Genomic DNA, 23,263 nt, shown 5'->3' on the forward strand with positions numbered 1-23,263 from the left:
TATAGGTGTGGAAAGAGTTAAATGCAACCTTAAAAATTTTAACATACTCATTATTTTTTTTAAATGGAACTTTCTTTTTAAGACTTACCTTTCTATTTCAATTCAACTCATCAGATTAACTTCTACAAAATTTTCGTTAAGTCCAAAAGTATTGGTTTATAATGACTAAGATCTTTTAAAAATCTGTTCCAAGGAAGAAAGGAACTGTTTTGAGGTATCAGCAATTCAGTCAAATTTTTAAAAAACCTATTTCAGGGCTTCCCTGGTGGTTCAATAGCAAAGACTTCACCTGCCAATGCAGGAGACATGGGTTCAATCCCTGGTTCGGGAGGATCCCACACGCCACAGAGTACCTTAGCCTGTGTACCACAACTACTCAGCATGTGCTCTAGAGCTGGGAGCCACAACTACTGAGCCCATGCTCCCTAGGGCCTGTGCTCCACAACAAGAGAAACCACTGCAATTAGAAGCCACACACTGCAATGGGAAAAGCTCAAGCAGCAACAAAGACACAGCATGACAAAAAAAAAAAATTATAAAAATTAAAAATAAATAAGTAAAAACTCATTTCAAAACTTTTCCTGTTCATGAAAGGAGCCCACTGTTGAACTAAATTACTCTCTGTGAGACTTATTCATGATATGAAACAATATATTGTAAAAAAAATTTCAGTGATTAATTAGCATTTAATTTTTCAACTCTCTTATCTGTCAGTTATAGTAGTTCTCTGAATGCAGAAAGTACTTACCCCAAGACAGAAGTTACATAATATTACTTAAGAACTATGAAAATAAGTCCATTAATTCTCTTTGAATCCAGGAATTATTTTATTTAAATCTACAGGCTTGAGGCAGAGCCTATTTACAAACTAGTCAATTGTCATCACACAAGCTTTAGGGCTGAGAAATAATGAAATCCCTTCAATATTTCAGGGACTTCTAAACCCTACTGCAAAGAGTAAGGATAGGTTTTAAGCAATGCCAAATTTTCTTGCTGTGGGATGCACATTATCTACACTTTAAATATAAAACACCTTTGACTCCTTCCTGTCTAAACAATCTCATGATTGTTTTTAGTTCATGTTTTACATTAGACTTGTGGATAGAAAACATATACTTCTAGTATTGAATACATTCAACATAGTGAAAAATCGACTAAAGTTTTCAGTATTATTTTATATCTCTAGCATAAGTAACTGGAGAAAGCAATGGCACACCACTCCAGTACTCTTGCCTGGAGAATCCCAGGGACGGGGGAGCCTGGTGGGCTTCCGTCTATGGGGTCGCACAGAGTCGGACACAACTGAGCGACTTAGCAGCAGCAGCATAAGTAACAGAAGCTACCTATTTATCTTAAATATATGGCTCTCTTGAACCCTTTTATTAGACACTGGTATACAACTTTGATAACACATGCTTACAGCACCTGTGATCATTAATTAAAAAAGAACATTGGTTTTGTCACTCATATTTTATCAGAATATTTCTCATAAAAAAGGTGGTACAATTTTTTATAGGCTATTAAATTGGAGGGACATGAGTACCTTTTAATTAACATGCACTATTTTTACTATTTTTGTTACTGTGCCTGGTAGGACAACTTGATGAAGGGCACAGCTTAAAAATCATATTAAAAAAAACTTGAAGTACTCACATGCCAATATGAATACTGATTCCAACCCAATAGTTAATTTTAAAGTTGTCTTTATTATTATTTCTGCTTCAATACTTCCAATAATTCCCCATTAATTAAGTTCTTTGTTAAAGGAAGAAAAACTTTTGAGATTCCTAGGAAGATTAACTGAAAATAAATATATCCTGTCTTAGAATGTATACCATTTCCTATACTTACTATTAGTGTGTCTGATAAAAGATAAACTGGCAAATATTAAAAGAAATACAAACTGATTATGATGAGGCTCCAAATGACCAAGATATGGTTCTGGTCTATATAATAAAAGATGAGAGTGATCCAATTATTAAAACAATAATTGTCAGCTACAATTTAACACTATAAAGAGTACAGAAATGTACAAAAATAAAATGTGCTAAGAAATATGCAGCAAAAATGTTAAAAATTTACACATTAAGTTAGTCTTTATTAATTCAGGAAAACTGTTTTCTCTATTTGTACTCAATTTTGAGGTGATTTTACTTGTCAGCAAACATTCTCAACAAAAATAAAAAAATAAATGTTGACTACTTTTGATTGATACTAGAATTTTCCTTTAAATTCTGTACCATAATGGCTTATTATCAACTTACAGTAAGGAAGAGTTGGATGAGAAGTCATTCTTCTGACATTATTAATGGCTTTCTTAATCATCTGTTAACAAAGAAAAATCATTCTTTTACACTTTTAATAAAAAGTAGCATTAAAATTTTATACTGTGACAGGAAATTCAAGTAACATTTATTTTTGTGTGATTCCATAACTATCATAATGGGTGCTAAAAATACTAAATATGGGTAACAGAAATAAAATTTAACAGCTCAGCTAACATTTTAAGTGTACATACATTTTCTGCATCATTGCCTAGGATCTAAGAACAAATTCACCTCAAGAATTTAGTCTTACCTCCTTTCTTGCCAATTCTTTTCTGATCCCATTAAATTTATTGGAATAATCCTGAATAGAATAAGGTTAAAAAGACAGGCAGAAGCATGTGAAAAAAAAAAAAAAGAGGTAAACAGAAAACTGTATAAATTTTTAACTGATAGTTTGGAACTATTTACCCATTTTAAAATTATGCTTTGAATGGTTTAAGTAGCCTGTCAAACAAGAGTAAACTAGGTACTTGAAATTAAAGGGGTAATTTTAATTTACAGAATATATCCTACTTATAGACTGTAACTACAGTTATAGATGATCCTAAGTTTGTAGCACTAGTCTCATGCACATTTTTTTGTTATTGTTCTTTTGGATTTTAAATTGTTCAATTAGCCCAAAACCATAAATAAAGTGGGGATGTAATAGGGAGGGACGGAACTAGGTCAGCAGAATCAGGGAGGAACAGAAACACTGAAAGACATGTTTGGATACAGCTATACTCCAAAAGAGCAGAAATTGGTCATAACTAGTATTCCTTTTCATTAGTATTCATAATCTAATAAAATATTCACAATATTTTATTCAAATATTTAAAATATTCAAATATTCAAAATATTCATAGTATTCATAATTTAATAAAATAATAGGGTTAGAAAATATCTGATCAAATTCCCTACCCACAAAAACCGAAAGCCTTCTGAATGTTATTTCGGTTTAATAAACATGTTTAAATCTCTAGTCTCAAAAAAAAAATCTCTAGTGTCAAAAAAAAAAGCCTAAAGATTCTTGATTTTTCTTTTAATTATTTTTTTTCTAGTAACAGTATCAAAGAAAGGAAAACCATGAATAAAAAATACAAAGAGTTAAGTTTCTGAAAGCATATGTAGACTAGCACAAGGGGAAGAAATCACTGATTATTTTAGAAGATCTATATAAAAGGAACCACTTTATTATATTGGTCTTTTTCCTGAGGATGGAGTCGGGTAATCCCAATACTTCCGTTTACAAATCACAGTGACACCAACTTTTTAAAAAGATGTTATAACATTTAAATAGGAAGAAAATTCAGTCCTAAGAGGAATGACAAAGGTAAATTTCCATATAAAAATGCTCTGGAGAATAAGCAAATATCTTCTGAGCATCAACTAAATGTTAAGCACATTCTACTTAGAGATCACTAGTGTGTATAAAGCAGGCACAGCATAAACTCTCAAAGAGCTTACATTCAGAAGAGTATAAAAAAATACAACCAAACAATAATAAATAATTCATAAATTGATAAAAGCTATAAAGATGATAAAATGGGATAATATGATGACCAAATGAGAAAACAGGGTAACTGGGAGTAGAGAAGGGAGGAGCAGATACCTTTGCTAGGGAAACAAGAGAAATCTCTGGGAATCTGAGTTGAGATCTGAATGGTAAACAGAAAGTATTGTAAGTAGAAAACAAGGCAGACACTCTAAGCCTGATGTGTTCAAGTGGTAGAAAGAAGGTCACTGCAACTAGAGAGAGCAAAGAGAATCCAGTGGGGAAAAAAGGGAGATGCTGCTGCAGAGGCTGGCTGAGTTTAAGTCACACGGAGCCTTAGAGGCCATGTGAAGGACTTGTTTTAAAGCAATACTGGGAAATCTTAGTTTTAAGCATGGAAGTGATAACCTGAATGATGTTTTAGAAAAGAGAAACTCTGCCTGCTGTGTAACAGACAGACGGAGCAGTTGGAGAAGCAGAGACCAGAAAGAAAACTGTCACAGGAAGAATTGTATTATATTCTCTGAAAATAGAGCTGGAAAAAATGCTTATTATTTCTTTTAATATATTTTGTATATTCTAAGTTCTCCTTTAAAAGATAACATCGTTAAATCTTACAAATGAATTTTAATGTCTCTGTCCACTGGAAAAAATTAACTATTAATGACCAAGTCTTTTCTTTTGAATAATCACTAGACTGTTTTTCAAATTCTTCAATTCAATACTTTGGTCCTCCATGAAATCAATGAGTGAAGAGGAATGAAGGGCTTTAACAGAAGCTCTACAACAAATTGGAGACAGTGACCTGAGTTAAATTCCTTGACCTTTCTCAATCTCAAGCTTCATCTAAAGAACAGTTAAGTGGAGTAATGTAACAGCTACAACAGATATCTCAAACAATAATAAGGTTATATGATTGGTAAAGGAACTGCATTAAGTATAAAATATTATTAGGTATTATTAAAGATAATCAAGCTTTATTTAAATAATTATCCTCACTAATTAGTAAAAAAAAAATTGGGGGGAGGGGGCAAAGACAGAATTCTACAGGACTTAAGGAATTGTGGGGAAAAAAAAACACCCACCACCTAGCAAGTCACTGAAAAATTGCTGGTGCTGGGTTTCTTTGGTTCTGTGTATCGATTTCTAGACCCTAAGTGTCAACAAAGAATCTCATGTAGATACAGCTACGGATCATATCCTAGGTAATCAGGGCTCAAGAAAATCCTCCATTACTACAGAAAAATACTTTTTCAGTTCATCTGCATATTATATTTTGCTTAAATTTTTAAAAAATTTGTATCATTTTTATTTTTTCATGAAAAGAAAAATATATTTGTCTCAGCATCAACTAAGAGTTGTTAGTTGATAACCATTTAAAAATATTACCTAGACTAGGGGTTGGCAAATCTTTTTTGAAAAGAACTAGATAAATAAATGTTTGGTACTTTATAGGCATATAGTCTCTGTCTCAGATAATCTTACCATTGTAATGTGAAAGCATCCATAAACAAAATACTAAAAAAATGTGTGGCTATGTTCTAATAAAACTTTATTTATACACAATAAAATCTAAATTCCATTTAATTTTCATGTGTCACAAAATACCATACTCATTTTTATTTTTTTTTAATGGCTTAAAAATATAAATTCTTAGCATGTTCTTGACACAAAAACAGGTGGTAGGCAGGATCTGACCCACAGGATGTAGTTTGCTGAGGCCTAATTTGGAACAGTAAGTTTCAAATAATTATTACTTAAAATACAGCTCTTTGTATTTCCATTTATTTAAAATAATTTTTGTTATCAAATGAAAACCTATTATTCTTCAAATAAAAAATCAGAATTTCCAAAAAGTATGACTTACTAAAAAAAATAAAAATTTTAAAAAACATTTACATCATCCTTTATCTTATTAACTTAGAGGGAAAAAGCAGACATTTATACACAAACACTTTTAGCTTTACATACCACAGAAGCTCCTCTGCCAGTCTGCGTACTACCAAGCCACGGCATGTTAATTGGAGTGCCGGGATTGCTATGTGTATACGGGGTGGTGCCCTGCACAGCTGTTAAATCATCACGAGCATGTATAACCAAGAAATCTTCTGATCTACAAAGGAATGTTAGCCAAATGAATAAACCCATCAGGTCTTCATTTCTTGTTATACCTGAAAGCTCCAACATATGACTCTGCATTTCTCTTTAAAATTAATTTCCTTCAGCTCAACTCCTAACTCACAGCCAATAATTACATGCATGAACAATTTCAGATCCCTCTCTTATTCCCTTCCAACCCCCAACCCACTTTTTTAAAGTTCCAGCCATCCCACTTCTTTATTCTTTAGCATATCAACTTCCTTTTTGCTTACAATCTAGGAATATTCCTTTAAAAAATAACTTGAAAGGTATAGTTCTGTGGATATCATCATTCATACTGCAATATCACCATTTAAAAACAAAGTAAAAGGGTACCCTTTGGTTTCCATTTCTACATCATCATCTACCCAAGTATATATCTGTGTAGCCAGAATTCCAGAAACATCTAGTTCTTGCACATCATGGCTCGAAGCAATTGCTATGCAATTTCTATTCGCCTGAAAAATAAATCATATAATAATTTTTGAATAAAAAGAGCATAATGTGTATATGGGCTACTTTTGAAAATGGAGACTACAAAACAGCCTCTAGAAATGATAACTTTAGGTATAGAATGAATATTATTTTCACAAATAAATATTATAATAATTAAACTTTGAGTGAGATAGCCATCAGGATGAGTTTGGAGATATGTTTATATTTTGAGAATTTCACAGCATTCAACAGAAGGCCAGCTACAAATGGAAATGCAAGTGCCACTTCACTTCTTCTGCCAGTAGCACTGTCTCTCTAGTCTACTAGAATGGTACTATATCCCTAAAATCTGCACCGTTCAGAAATGTGAAGTGAGATATTTTAAAATATAGGAGCCCTGGAAGGTAAACAAAGGTAAGGGAGATAAGAACTTCAAACTGAAGAAATAATGGTGAATTATTCAAATAAGATGGTATTGCTTTTTCCTAAAGCCTTTCAATCTTAGGCAAGATAAACAGAATTTGGGAAGGGGTCACCAAGAAAAGGTGATGAAATAAGTATTTCAGAAAAAAATCATCAGTGAAAAGTTGGTCAGATTAAATGACAGAAAACTTTCAATATTTACAAATTTTAAAAGTGTATCTTTAAAGAAAAAAAGGAAGATTATTGATAGCAAAGAGAAAACAGGACTAATATTTCAATTATGCAAAATTCTAATACAAACTGAGACTGAAAAAAGTTGAGACTCCAGAGATACATGGAAAAAAGGAAATTAACTACACTGCCGGAAGGTAATTCTCCATGTGACTCTCTACTTCTGTGTGTCTTGTGAGTTAGTCAATGACTGTCTTTATTTCACAGTATTATTATCAGGATGCCTATATAGCTATAGTCTCTCCCTCCAGATCAAAAGGCAGATATGCTTACTGTCCATTAGAAAAGATTTGGATTCCCTGAACTCACTGTTCTCTGCCCGTAATGCAACACACTTTGGGTATCATCTGGCCCTCTTGCTGTCACTGTGGGAATTGCACCTTAGGGAACCAGAGCAAAAATGCTAATGTTCTAGCTTTTGCTTTTGCTGTTAGTAATAAACTATACTTTGTCTCTGATCCTGGAGTCTTGTGTCTTATAACAGTATCCATTAAACTGTGAAAGCTAAGTTGTTAGACTAAATGCAGGGGAGTATCTCAGATCCTTCACAGTGCTTGACACAGATAATCCACAACTACATAAATGAGGAAAAGTTCAATCTTATCAGCATTTTTAATTACTGCAATTTAAAGCAAAAGACATTATTTCTTAGCTACAAATTTACCAAAGATGTAAAAATTTAACAAAATAACTAGAGAAATAAAAATTAAACAAGTACACCCTTACAGAGTCAACAGAAGACTCTGTATCATTATTATGAGGATGACTGTTCAACTAGTTATATAAATTCAAGTAAGAGAAAAAAGCTAGTCTGTTTTATAACACAAAATATTAAAATCTTATTTTCTTCAGCAGAAGGAAGGTACTAGTTATGTATAGATAATAATTTTATATTTGTATTTCACATGTATATATCATATTATATAAATAACACATCATGAGAACTGCCTGGCTAAGGGGCTAATTCCAAATTTGCCTGCTATGAACAGAACTAGTCATTGATCAGGAGTGTCTAGGAGGAAATGAGACAAAGAACCCAGGCAAAGATGAGGAAAGAATGACAAAGGAACTATCTAGATGAAATTAAAGACAGACAAGCATAGGACGATGAAGAATGGGTAATGCCATAGGATATGATCTAAATAATATCCTGAAGTTATGAATACATGAAAAAGTGTGTGTGTGTGTGTGTGTCGAAGGCAGGAGAAGAGGACGACAGAGGATGAGATGGTTGGATGGCATCACCAACTCAATGGACCTGACTTTGAGTAAACTCCCGGAGTTGGTGATGGACAGAGAAGCCTGAAGTGCTGCAGTCCATGGGGTCGCAAAGAGTCAGACACGATTGAGTGACTGAACTGAACTGATATATATACACACACATGTCTAGATATATATCTCCTTTATGTTAGTGGTAGTAAAAGGAAATGAATAACTAGAAGCTTTTATACATTTTTTAGTAATGCAGTTAGGCAAGATAGGAGGGGAAAAGGCTAAGACAAATTTCAACCATGGACCACTGTACCTAAGGCTACCTCTTCTCTAAGTAGCTTATAGACATCTCTATGGAGGATGCTGAGTAGAAGGGTAAGGGATACAAAGCAAACACTCTAGTTGGGCAGCTATTATAGCTGAAAGCTAAAGAGGAAGACTTTCTGTGAGTCACATTTAAGCTTAATTTTGATCTAAGAATCACATTCAACATATTCATATAAGAAAGACAGAAAACATTTTCTTTGGATTAATTGGATGTGTTGTATAAATTGTAAAGGCAGGGAAAAAAAAAATTGTAAAGGCAGGGGACTTCCCTGGTGGTCCAGTGGTTAAGAAGCCATGCTTCCACTGCAGGGGGTGTGAGTTAGATCCCTAAACAGAGAACTAAGATTCCACATGTCCTGCTGCATGGCCAAAAAATAAAAATAAAATACAACAATTCTCAAGGCAACTGCATATGTAAATACTTGAGACTTCCCTATGTTTAGTAATAAAGCATTTTATCTGCTATATATCCAAAGTCAAATAAATTATCAGGCAATATAATCATCTTATATAATAAAAAATTTACTCAGATTGCAATTTAGGGACTAGAAAAATAGCTTTGAGAAAGGGAAACAATGCTACTAGATAAACTGACAGAATAGGAGACATTTTCCAACTATGAATACTTAATTTAAAAAAAAGTCGATGTACTTACTTTATTAACAGCAAAGGCAGTAATGATATCAGATTCCTTATGAATAATTCTTGCTTTACCTCCAGGATATCCCAAATCTGCTTCTATCTACATGGAGGGAAAAAAGGTACAATTTTAGTAATATGAAAAAGAAATACGCCAGTCTTTCATGCAATACTTGCTTAAATTAAGAAGCTTTTTAGAGAATTCAAATCTAAAGGTACTAATTTACATGCTAATTATTTCTGAAACAAAATTTGGCAAGAGGAAATGACATCTTTACAAGTTTGCTTTTTCACATATAGAAACATAATTGATAAACAACTCCATTAACCACTTATATTCTTAAGGTGCAGTAAGATAATTTGACATTCTAATTATTAAAGTAAAATAAATTTACCACACTTAAGTTTATAATCCTTTGATAATATTTTAAAGGTATAAAAAAGCCAGAAGATAAATATTTGAGGTTTTGCAGACCAATAGAGTCATGCTGCATATTCTTTTTTTAAAAAACCTTTCAAAAATATAAAAACTATTCTTAGTTCATGATCTACAGAAGAACAAGCAGGACACAGCCAGCTGAATATATTTTACTGACTCTGTCCTAAAATAACTTTCTAGTTATAAAATAAACCTGAAACCCTGAAAGGCATAATTTACCCAAGTTAGTAATCATTTTAATAGCTGAATAGACCATAATCCAATATACGTTAGATGAGGGAAATGTATTTGACCTTTTGCTTATACCACAGAAGGCAAATACATCTTTCAACTTAGAAGAGAGTACTGTATAAAATTAAAATTTACTAAAATAATCAGAGGTAAAATGAAGAGGCAATTATTAAGAGTTGGAGATGTTACTTATTGCACTATGATTCATTTTACTCTCCCTAACCTTCAATCTTTAAAATGAATTACTATAAAATGTTTTATAACTCATTGTGAAGTACAAAAGTTATTAATTTGAAATTAGAAAACAAATTTAATTCCTGGAAAATTTAAATAAAATATCACCAATCCATCCACTGTTTGACCACAGAACTGAGTAGGGTTAGCAGTATTTTTAAAAATGGCAACTAAGATGACAGTTCATTTACAAAGTTGAAAGAGACTTATAATTAAACCAAAATAACTATATGCAATCAAAACTCACAGTCACTGGATTGAAAAATGTCAAATATAACCTTAGATGCAACTTGCTAACAAATATAAAAAAACTTCACTGCTCATACAAACATTTTGGTTGATCTGAAGGTCAACTTCTTTTCTAAATAAAGTCTTACCTGTCTGAGGCCCATCATCCAGTAACAATGTCTAAGTCAAATTTTGTAATTCCATGACTAAAATTCCAAATTAACTACCTATTTGCCTGGTATCCAAAGTACACTAAGTGTTTACTATTGGGCTTTTTAAGAAATTAGATATAAAGACAAATAGTATTTCCATGGAATAGAGCAATATGCTATTTTTGGTAACGAATGGATGGGTGGGTACTGTCACCAGCAGAACAGTCTTCAAACTTCACTGTCATGGAGAGAAAAGTAAGAAGTTCAAAAAAAGCTTCTTTGGTATGGAAATACATTCCTGTCCTCTCATTATCTAGGTTTACCAAAACACTGTTCTCAGTAGTGTGGTCCCAAGATGACCTGCATGAGAATCAACTAAAGGGGGTGGAGTGGAATAGGAGAAATGGTGTTTAGCATTAAGAGTTTATGCATATTTAATTCTGAGAACAATCACAAGTTGTAGGAGATGAGTTTGGAGAAGTAGCAGGTGTGGTTTGTACAGAGCCTTAAAAGCCATAATAAAGAATCCAGATTTCACTTTAAAGCTAGAAAAACACTGGAAGGTTTTGGTAATTCTGGTGTTGTAGGGCAAAACACAAAGGGTAAGAGACTGGCTGCTAGGAAATGAGTTAAGAGGCTACTACAACAGCTGAAGTGAGAGGTAACAGTGGATTTGTTTAGGGTAGTAGTATAGTGGTAGTGATTAAGTGGTTAGAATTAAGATAAACTTTCTCAATGGGCTGAAACTGCAGTATGAGTATTAGAGGAAGCAAGGATGATGCCCCGTTTTTAGATCTGTCTCAATGAAGAATACTGGATGAAAGTGAAGGAAAGAGTGGGTTTAGGCTGGAATTAGGGGAGACAGAAAATTCTGTGTTTTGACATTCAGGGGGAGGTAACTATTAGGTCATATATGCAAGTCTGGAATTCATGAAATGAGTAGGAATAATTAGGAATTACCAATAATTATTATTATCATAAATAATATGATATTTATTCCATATCCTAATATTCCATAAATATTAGGAATAATTAAGATTATCAGCCAATGGATGATATTTAAGCCATCGGATAAGCCAAAGAAAAAGTAAACATAGGAAGAGAGAAGGTTAGAGAAGTAAGTCCTTCAGTATTCCACATTTCAAAGGTATGAAAAATAGACTGGGCATTTCAGGACTGGGAAATAGCACTGGGAAAGAGAAATACTGACAGTGAATACACTGACAGAACAGGAAACATTCTCGAACTATGACTACTTGGTAATCAAAGATGACATTATGGGAACCAAGAGTTTCAAAAAAGTAGCTGAGATTAACACTATCAAAGGATACTAAGTTGAATTTTATAAAGACAGAGAATTGACTACTGCCATCAGCGTAGTCACACACTAGGACAATCACAGTGGAGCGGGCTAAAGGTAACACCTGACTAGGGTAGAGGAACACGTGGCATATGGTGAACAGGGGAGAAAGTCCACTGGGGGATGTTCACAGAGGCATTCAACTGAGTGGATAATGTTTTATTTCTGAAACTGGGTAGTTCCTACATGGCACCTGCAATATTACTCTTTAAGTTTCATTCTTGAATGACTTTATAGGCAACTCTATAAATGAATTTTCCTAGATAAAGGCTTAGAGAAATAAGGTGATAGACTCAAAGATAGATTTTTTTTGGTTTTCATATTAAAGACAATAAAATATATTTACTTATGTTGAGAATAACTTAGGTAAAAATTTATCATGGTGGTGAGATGAGGAATAAATACCGAAGCAAAGTTCTTGGGGAGGTAAGAACAGACAGAATCAATGCACAAGTGCAAGATCTGGCTTTGATAAAACAGTGTCAGATCATCTATTGTGAGAGAAGGCGGAACAAAATATCTGCATACAGAACAAGTGAGATCTGGTGATGGGACAATATGGTGGGCTAAATCTCTGCTGACTGTACTTATTTTGACAGCAAAATGAAGTCATCCATGGAAAGTAGTAAAGAAATACTGGAAAGCTGAGATAAAAGGGAAAAAGTAGGGACAATGAAAAAAGAGTGAAGAAAAAATTATGATGGTAGGATAGTTTGAGATTTGTGACTATAAATTTTAAATAAGGCAAGTCCCCATGGTTTGTGCTTTTACTTCATCCATGTTCAGCTACTTGGATGCAGACATAGAGTAGATAGAGAGCTAGGTTTAAACAGGTTTGGGAATTTTGAAGGCAAGTACAGTGTAGACAGAAGAGGGCAAAAAGGTTGAGGAGGTTTGCAAGGGATTGATCATAATGAGAGAGCTTCCCTGGCGGCTCAGATGGTGAGGGCTCATGGAATCAAAGCTGGGAAAGGAAGGAAGTGGGGACATGACGTGAAGTGAAGTGAAGTGAAGAGAAGTCGCTCAGTCGTGTACAACTCTTTGCAACCCAGTGGACTGTAGCCTACCAGGCTCCTCGGTCCATGGGATTTTCCAGGCATGAATACTGGAGTGGGTTGCCATTTCCTTCTCCAGGGGATCTTCCCGACCCAGGGATCAAACCCGGGTCTCCCACATTGTAGGCAGATTCTTTACCGTCCAAGCTACCAGGGACAAAATACTGGCAAATAAAAATATGGAACTCATGTGTGCTACAAACATTAAAAGTCATACAACATAAAATCAGAGTAAAAAAATCACAATGAATATGGTCTTAAAGGTCTTCTTAAATAAGGTTTCAAGTCATGCTTATAAAATGTGATTGGGCTGGATATATGAGGGGGAAATCCAAATATTAATGCTAAAAGAGATTTTATGAGATTATGCAGATAAAAAAAATTAACCAAAGAATTACCATATGATCCAGCAATTCCACTTCTCAGTATACACACAAAGAAATGAAAGCAGAGACTGGAAGAGATATTTGCATACCAATGCTCACAGCGGTACTACCCAGAATAGCCAAAAGATGGGATACAACCCAAACGCTCATTAACAGATGAACAGATGAACAGAATACGTTATATATACACAATAGGATATTATTAACCTTGAAAAGAAACAAAGTTCTGATATATGCTGTGACATGGATGAACCTTGAAGATGTTAGACCAAATGAAATAAGCCAGTCACAAAAGGACAAATATTGTATGATTCCAAGTATAATGGGTACTGTGGGTAGTAAAATTCATAGGCTGAAAGGTAACTGCCTGGGGCTGGAGCACTGTTTAACAGGTAAAGAGCTTCATTTTAGGAAAATGAAGAAGTTCTAGGGATGGATGTCATGATGGTTGCACTACCATATTTAATGTACTTAATGTCACTGAACTGTATACTGAAAACAATTAAAATGGTAAATGTTATAGACAGATTTTATCACAATTTTTTTAAAAAAGAAATTTTATGCAGAAACTGATCTGAATAGTATTTGGGTTCCACAAGGCTTTCTTTAGGAATTGGAGAAGAAGGGAAACCTCTAACAGACTAAATCCAGGTCTCTACTGCTATTTCAATTAAAGCAGCAGCATGTTTAAAACTATCAACTCTCATTTTTACAATTTGAAGCCTTAGTAAATGAGGCTTCAAGAGTGGAATGACCTCAGTGTCACACAACAGATCTATGGAAAGGTCTCATTAGCGGTTTTCAGTTACTACGACCTGCAATATAAAGCTGTATGCCCAGAGTACTTCAGCACTACCCTAATGATTTAATAAAACAAACATGAAGATGAGCTCTAAAAAATATCAAAGGCATAACAGAAGGAAATGGGAAGCAACTGGATGAATATAAAATGACATCAATACTCAAAGAATTAGGGAATATAAATATTAAGAAATTATTTTGTTTTCAAGATTATAGCAGAGAAATGAGAGATAATATCACCACAGATTCTACTGTGTATTAAAAAGATATGGGAAAACTATTAATAACTTTAACCAATAAATTTGACAACTGAAGTGAAGCAGAAGGTATGGACTAAGAAAGTTCACTCAAGAAGAAACAGATAGCTTGAACTACCCTGTATCTGTTAAAAAACAGAAGCTGTAGATTTAAAAACTCCAGGCCCAGATAATTTCTCTGGTGAATTCTATCAAACACACAGTTACTCAATATTCTTTGCCTGGTAATCATTAAAAACACCTGGGAGTTATTTTATGATTGTACAAAGTCTCACCCTATCTTGCTCTTATTCTCAAGTACCTTGAGTACTTACTATGCATAAGGCAATGTGCTATATGCTACTGGTACTAGTAAAATAAATGCTGTGTGTATGTTAGTTACTCAGTGGTGTTCAACTCTTTGTGACCCCATGGACTGCAGCCCGCCAGGCTCCTATGTCCATGGAATTCTGCAGGCAAGAATACTGAAGTGGAATATTGCCAGTCCCTTCTCCAGTGGATCTTTCCAACCCAGGGATTGAACCTGGGTCTCCTGCACTGCAGGCGGATTCTTTACCATCTGAGCTAAAATAAATGCTACATAATATTATTTGATATATTTTAAGTAATTACAATCAGAGAAGAGAATTTTATTCAAAAGTGATACTTGCAGAAACAGAACAATACTACTATAATTCTATAATACCTGTTATAATTATGTTTTATTGAGAACTTTAGTTTTATTTACTCATAAAAATTTGTAGCCAAAACAGGATACATTCAACTCCGTTTAAAATTGCATTCTCTTAAAAACAAAACAGAAACATTTTTTTATGGTTACCATTTTTAACCTGTTAAAAAAAAAGTAATTTGAGGTAATTAATTACTTTAAAAAGTAATGCAACAATTTAATTGCATTGGAAACAAAGTCCAGTCCAGAACTAAAATGCAAACACTTTGTTTTTCCCATTAAAGAATGCAATTTCTAATTTCAGTTGAATGATATTTTGTACCTTATTGATGTTTGGCTCCTCCATCATAGAATTTTTGATGGTTTCACAGTTGTCCTCTAATGACTTCATCAAGAAAGAATAATCATATGACAAAGAGTAAAGATGAGATGTAACATGTAAAATACTGGGGATATTTCTTTTTATTTTTAATCAAATTTACTAGAAAACAATACTGAACTATCTTTTAAAATTTCATATATTTTAAACGAAGTATGTGTGGAGAGGCATGATTGGGGGTTGGAGAAACAATCACTATAAATTTTATTCTATTTCCTAAGAAATTTTTACTCACTTCACTCATTTGAAATGTTGACACTAAAGCAAGATTAAGTCCAGCGTACTTTACACTACAAATTTCAGAGCTACTAGTGCCAGAGTATTATCAAATGAAAATTAAAGTCAAACTGTTCTCTTACACACTATTAAGTCTTGTCTCCATTATGATATCTCATTCCTCAAGGAAAATCTCCTGATCAGAAACTTTGATTTCAAGATTTCTAACTCCTTCTATTGACTTTGGCAGAAATAGTAAATAAAATGCTTGGAGCCACATATTCTTTTTTAAAGAGGATATTAGCACTTGTTAAAGAAGGAGATGGTTCACGACCTTAAGTTCTTAGAAAATGAAACAAAACAAAAAAAGAAACTGAGCATTAAGATGACAGCTGTCAAGCATTTTTTGGGGGTTGGGACTGATTAGGATATAGTCTATTTGCAGCTATCTATATTTGTATTTTACTTTTAAATAAGTACAAACAGTGAAGGACTTCTATTTTAAAAATGTATATGCCAGCAATATATATTATATAGGAAAAGAAAAGATCTGAGGATACACCAGAACTTTCATGTCAGATGAAGGAAATTTCATCTCCAAACACATATAGGAATAAAGAAACAGCAGCACCCTCAGAATACTCTCCAACTTCTACTGTAAATACAGGGCCTGTCATATATCTATTTTCTAACCATCTGAGAAGTCACGGAGACTTGGGCTCAACCATTTAAGTATAATCATCATTTTATAAAACAGAGAGATGGAAAGTAATTTTGAAAATACTATATGAAGCCAGTCAACTTTCCAGTAAAGATTAAATAATTTTGGACCAACTATATAAAGTTAATATTTTATTTAATTCCATTTAATCTATGTTTTACTAGGTAAAATTTTTCTTTTCATATTTCCTTCATGAAAATGTAATTATCACTGTTTAGAATAAAACAATAAAGCAGTAACAATAAATTTCTCATAACTGCCATTAATCATGCTGGGTTTTAAATAAATTAAATTTGCTAATCAAATACTGAAAGTGTATTATATTTATTTTGGAGATTATAAAAACTAAAATCAGAGAAAATATTTAGCTAAATGATAACTAAAATCTTTTATAGTCTAGCATCCATATTCATGATTTTTATTAAAATAATTATGATACAAAAATAACTAAAATTTTCTTAAGATATTATGAAACTCCTAAGAAAGTTAAGAATAAAACAGCAGATGAGTTTAACAGGTACATCTATATTTATTTGTCATTACCATTCCTTATGCATTCTGGCTTAGTTATGCTCTATTCCCTTAATGATTCTATTTCCTGATTCAACTAGACAATCTAGTAGTAAACTAGTTTTTTGTTTTGTTTGTTTTGAGAATGATTTCATTTCCCAAATGCACTAAATATATCAGTAGTGGAGAAATGTTTTTACTTTCACAACTATATTTATCAAATATGGCAATGGTTTTTAAAAAAAAAAAAATTTGTACTTGAAATTACTATGTTAAATTTGCATGTTCATATTACAAGGTGCATCAAAGAAATCAAAGTAGTAATAACAAGCATAGTAAAACATGCTTTTTATTCAGAATGCAGCATTGCTTTGTATATCATTACTAGGAAGCTTTACCTTGCAATATATTATTTTAGTCAAAGGTACGTTTAAAATAAGAAACATTACCTTACCAGTAAACACATTCTAATTACTCTGACACTCTTATATAGCACAATTTTCAATTTTATTTATCCAAATATTTTCTTCAACTCTTTTAAAGTAATACATATATTAAATATTTAAGATATGTCTCAGCAAAGGTTAAAAATAAATATGTTAACTTGTGCTATATTTAATTTTATCTATTGTTTGACTAGACATGTATCAAAAGTCTTCTAAGTTAGCAAGAATACTAAGTATTTTGTTTCCTGACTTGGCTAATTCAAATATATTTACATAATCAGGCAAACAGTAAATAACAATACACGCAGTCGCCTCTAACAAATTAGTTATTAAACTGACAGGCAAGACATAAGTAATTTTCCTTTTCCAATAAGGTTAGATGTCATCTTGCTTTTTGCTAACTTGTCTTTAAGAAGCCATTCTATTTCCTCATTTTTCCAACTGAAATGTCTTCCTTTTTTCCTTTCACTTCAAAAACTGAAAAGCCTGCTTTCAGATTAGTTCAGAGCTTCTCAAAGTGTGATCCATAAACCAGCCACCAGTCTTGAACTCTCTGTTACCAATACATGAGAAAATAAGCAATTAACTACATCACTAAACCCACTGCTTAATTTATGGAATACTTCTTAATAGAAAAATTATTTCAAAGAAGGAAGCAATATGTTAATTTATATTCCACTACAAGTTCCCCATATCAAACTGGACTTATGAGTAGCACTGAACTAAATGAGATAGATAATCTGTATTATGATAACATTAGGGTACAATCAACCAATTGCAGTATAATTATAAACTGAGATTATAAAATTGTACTAAGTATAATCAATACAATAAAAAGAAAATGTACATATTTGATATGTTTTCAGTATAAAAACCCAGCTTCAATGAAATTTCTAAGATAAACTTTATCACATGAAAAGGATGGGAAATTTCCCCTTTGTCTCAAATGGTAGTCATGACAACTCAAAATCAGGAAACAAGATACAGAATTCTAAGTTAAACAGTATTTTTGGGGGGGAAAAAAGTGCCAACTACATCTGAATTAGCTACTTTAAACTAGTGAGGATAATACCAACTCTCTCTATGCATTAACATACACGTTTATGACATAAAAAATGAATTTTTATAAAAGTCTGTAAAATACAACCTACTTTTTATAGTTAAAAAAGCAAGCCATTAATAATAAAATAGCAAACGAGTTTTATTTATACAGACCTCGTTCAGACACCTCTTCTTTGTGAATATATTTCTGATAAAGGTCTCTTGAGTTTCTTCCTGCTTCACCAAGTACTGCCAAAGTCTCTTCACAGAGAGTGCCAGACGGTGTTTAGACCTACAGAGAGGCAATGTATTTCACTGTGCACTTCAGAGACTTCTGAGTAACCTGATTACATATCCTTGGTGCTATATGAATGATTATAATAAGAAGTTATCTAGAATCAGACCACATCATCTAGGGTAGCAATCAGTAATATTTTTCTTAAAAGAAGAGACAGTAAATATTTCAGGCTTTGTGGGCCATATGTTCTCTCCTACAACTATATAACTTCACCACTGAAGTGGGAAAGCATCCATAGGTAATACTAAAATGAAAGGGTGTGGCTATAAACCATAAACCTTTATTGACAACACAGAAGGAGGTGTGGATTTGGCCCCATGGTTTGCAGTTTGCTGACCTTTAACCTAAGAATGTAAGATCTAACAAAAGAGGTATGCTTCCTAGAAGAGATCCAGAAACAAAGCCACTCAAAGTGTTGTCTGTGAACATGTACTAGCCCATGAACTCTGTTACTAATGAGCAATGAGGGAAGAGCCTGTGAAAGAATGGAAATCAACTATGTCACTAAGCCACAAAGTACACTGCTTATTCAGTTAACATTTCTGTAGTAATTTTCTTAAGGAAGCAAGCACTGCACTGATTTATCTTTTGGTGCAAATGCTTTATTTCTTCATGTACAGTAAAAAAAGTTTGCTAAAAAACTATTCCAAATAGCTCTGCTCCGAAGTAAGTGTCAGGAAACACTGGCCGACAGTTCAAATCCAGCCTACCTTTCATATTCAAAAATAAAGTTTATTGACTCCATTATATTTAGAATAGATAAGCAACAAGGACCCACTGTATAGCACAGGGAACTTGGCTCAATATTCTGTAATAACCTAAATGAGAAAACAATTTTACAAAGAATGGATACTTGTATGGGTGTAAGTGAATTACTATGCTGTACATCTATAACTAACAGATCATTGTTAATCAATCACACTCCTATATAAAACTTAAAAAAATTTATTGGATCACAGCTATGCCCATTCACTTATTGTTTATGGTTGCTTTCACTCTCCAATGGCAGGGTTGAACAGCTCCAACAAGGACTGTAGGGCCAGCAAAGCCTAAAATATTTACTATATAAACCTTTGTCAGAAATGTTTGCTAACATCCAGACTACAATATGCATCACACAAAGACAGAGATATGAGCCCAGGACAGCAAATTAAATGTAAGAAGCACTAAAACATTTTCTTCTTGAAATACCACTAACATTCTGACTTAGTAAAACTCAGAATAGTATCCATATGAAAACCTACTTGAAAGGAGTGTTTGTAGGTTCCAGCAAAGCTTTGTGGCGGAGAATTGCAGGACCTGCAGAAACACTCTCTTCAGAGGTATGACTGGCAATATAGTTTTGAGGTGGCCCCCCATGGATTTCAAGTCGTCTGAGAAGAACTTGTTCCCAGCACTGAAGAGTTTTTAGAACGGCATGACAAAGTGGTGAACTAACTGGAAGCTCTAAAAAGAGAAAATTGACCCACATTTATCTTCTGCAATAAAATGCTATATTCAATCTTAAAAACGACTGAAATAAGATATACACATATTGGCAGAGGAGACATGAAAGAGAGGTGAGCACAGAAATCCAGAGGACTGAAAAGAAGGATGCTGTAAATCTTTACAGCATTTCAACATAATTAGTGGCCTAGGATAACAGAAAAAGGGCAATCTAGGTCAAAATTACATCATACCTTTATCACTAGAACTTGAAATAACATTTGTGACTTGTGATTTAAATAACTGCTATAGGAATTACTGCATCTGAGTTTAATTTCATATGAAAAAAATGTACCTGAATATTATAAAAATATGTCTGGAAGGAAAATCAGTTGCTTTAAACCTTTGTATCAGCCCAATTTCTGTACAGCATATAACTTAGACTTCTTTTGAGAATTAAAATAATACACAAGGTAAAAAAAAAGTGAAATAATACTTACTACAATACTCAACACTTTATATTCTACATTTCCATACTCCTAAGTCCTGACCCTACTTTCAGTCTTTAGCTATTCCTGCTTTTTACCTTCAAAAATCTAAATAGTATGCTTACTGCAAATTCTTGAGTTTTTTCAAGTTTAGAAGTGATCTACTGATTTACTACTATGGAATATAAGAATAAACTCCCCCTCTCTCCATCAATCCAATATAGTCCATAATAATTTTTGGTTAAATTAGTATTTTAGCATCTACCTTGTATTATATATATATGTGTGTGTATATTATATATACATATAAAAGTACAGATCACAGCTAAACTACTTGGTATACTGCCATGCTCCTTTCTTTCCTATACAACCTTTTCATCCATAAGAGTTAATAATTACTACATTTTTGGTTTTGTTTAGTCTCCTTTGTCTACAACTAGGAAATACCCAACTCTTTGGCCAGAGCTATAAACCCAGTCTCGGTGCAGTTAATCACATCAGCTTCACATTCCCTGCTTTCTTGGACACTGTCTTTCTAACAGCAACTAACAATATGATAGACTCATTTATAGATGGTTGCTTTGGTTAAAAGAACCCAATCTTCTACCAGCAGGAAGTTACTAAACTTTTTCTCCACTATGTGAAAAAAATACAAAACAGTAAATCAAAAGCAATGGCAATATTAGTTCATGTCAAGCTATGTATTACCTGCAAGATCATGACCTGCGAAAGGATAGAAAGTCTTCAAATTGCTGAGCACCAGCTGCACCATTGCCAAACGCATCAATGACCAACTATAAATAAAGCAATAAGTTTGTTAAAAATTTACTTAGGGATTGAGAAGACTACACTAATCTTTGTCCCAATAACTCACTATTAGGAATCTACCTTGAAAATATACCTCCACAAAAACAAAACAATATACACATGCAGTTACTCATGTCAGCATTATCTGCAATAGCAAAAGAGTAGAAACAACCAAATTATCCATCAGGAGAGTAATGACTGAATAACTAGCTTTGAATCATGGAATATTTTAGGGTAGCCATAAAAAAGAACAAAAAAGGATCTCTAAATGTTAATATGAAGAGAACTTTAGCATGTATTAATAAATAAAAAGCAAGTTATAAACATTACATATAATATGGTACCTACTACCCTCTGTGTAAGAAAGCAGCAGAAATAAGAGTTTACATACACACAAGCTTATTTTTGAAAACAGAAGGATAAACCAGAAACTCATGAGTATCTGTAAACGGCATAAAGGAAGACTCAGCTAGAAGAGATATGCATCAGATTTGCTTTTTTTTTTTAATTAAACAAAGACATTTTTGCTTTTTTTTTTTCTGAGTGAAAAATTTACCCCTTAGAGTACTGGTTTTTATTACTCTAAATTGTCAAAAGTACACAATCAAAAATTAACTATGGAATCACTGTTATGGAAGGGAACTTAACAATTCAGATCTAGGTTATAACACATTATAATTCACCAACCCAATAATTTCATATGCATTATTTTCAAAATTAAAAAACAAAGTTTTTAAAGATTAAAATTAAATATTCCTTTGTCTGTTGCTTCGTTTGCTATTATTTTCTCCCATTCTGAAGGCTGTCTTTTCACCTTGCTTATAGTTTCCTTTGTAGTGCAAAAGCTTTTAAGTTTCATTAGATCCCATTTGTTTATTTTTGCTTTTATTTCCAATATTCTGGGAGGTGGGTCATAGAGGATCCTGCTGTGATTTATGTCGGAGAGTGTTTTGCCTATGTTCTCCTCTAGGAGTTTTATAGTTTCTGGTCTGACATTTAGATCTTTAATCCATTTTGAGTTTATTTTTGTGTATGGTGTTAGAAAGTGTTCTAGTTTCATTCTTTTACAAGTGGTTGACCAGTTTTCCCAGCACCACTTGTTAAAGAGGTTGTCTTTTTTCCATTGTATATCCTTGCCTCCTTTGTCAAAGATAAGGTGTCCATAAGTTCGTGGATTTATCTCTGGGCTTTCTATTCTGTTCCATTGATCTATATTTCTGTCTTTGTGCCAGTACCATACTGTCTTGAGGACTGGCTTTGTAGTAGAGTCTGAAGTCAGGCAGGTTGATTCCTTCAGTTCCATTCTTCTTTCTCAAGATTGCTTTCGCTATTCCAGGTTTTTTGTATTTCCATACAAATTGTGAAACTATTTGTTCTAGTTCTGTGAAGAATACTGTTGGTAGCTTGATAAGGATTGCATTGAATCTACAGATTGCCTTGGGTAGTATACTCATTTTCACAATATTGATTCTTCCAATCCATGAACACGGTATGTTTCTCCATCTATTTGTGTCCTCTTCGATTTCTTTCATCAGTGTTTTATAGTTTTCTATATATAGGTCTTTTGTTTCTTTAGGTATATATACTCCTAAATATTTTATTCTTTTTGTTGCAATGGTAAATGGTATTGTTTCCTTAACTTCTCTTTCTGTTTTCTCATTGTTAGTGTATAGGAATTCAAGGGATTTCTGTGTGTTAAATTTATATCCTGCCACTTTACTATATTCATTGATTAGCTCTAGTAATTTTCTGGTAGAGTCTTTAGGGTTTTCTATGTAGAGGATCATGTCATCTGCAAACAGCGAGAGTTTCACTTCTTCTTTTCCTATCTGGATTCCTTTTATTTTTTCTTTTCTGCTCTGATTGCTGTGGCCAACACTTCCAAAACTATGTTGAATAGCAGTGGTGAGAG

At 33.0% G+C, this 23,263-nt stretch overlaps 1 protein-coding gene across 2 annotated transcripts in view; it reads right to left on the reverse strand.

Annotated features, from left to right (window-relative positions):
* The window catches only part of DMXL1 (Dmx like 1), a 123,940-nt gene that overhangs the window by 22,551 nt on the left and 78,126 nt on the right, over positions 1-23,263 (reverse strand). Inside the window, exons 31-38 of one of the 2 annotated variants that reach the window (XM_043912301.1) lie at positions 21,253-21,338; positions 19,876-20,077; positions 18,508-18,625; positions 15,343-15,405; positions 9,224-9,310; positions 6,277-6,398; positions 5,773-5,914; positions 2,265-2,325 (exon numbers count right to left, since the gene is read on the reverse strand). In XM_043912301.1, coding sequence (XP_043768236.1) covers positions 2,265-2,325; positions 5,773-5,914; positions 6,277-6,398; positions 9,224-9,310; positions 15,343-15,405; positions 18,508-18,625; positions 19,876-20,077; positions 21,253-21,338 — 881 coding nt within the window. The remainder of the gene's footprint in view (positions 1-2,264; positions 2,326-5,772; positions 5,915-6,276; positions 6,399-9,223; positions 9,311-15,342; positions 15,406-18,507; positions 18,626-19,875; positions 20,078-21,252; positions 21,339-23,263) is intronic. The other variant, XM_043912302.1, reaches the window with a different exon arrangement.

The sequence above is a fragment of the Cervus elaphus genome, chromosome 9 (genome assembly GCF_910594005.1).
Source record: "Cervus elaphus chromosome 9, mCerEla1.1, whole genome shotgun sequence".
NCBI classification, from domain to species: Eukaryota; Metazoa; Chordata; class Mammalia; order Artiodactyla; family Cervidae; genus Cervus; species Cervus elaphus.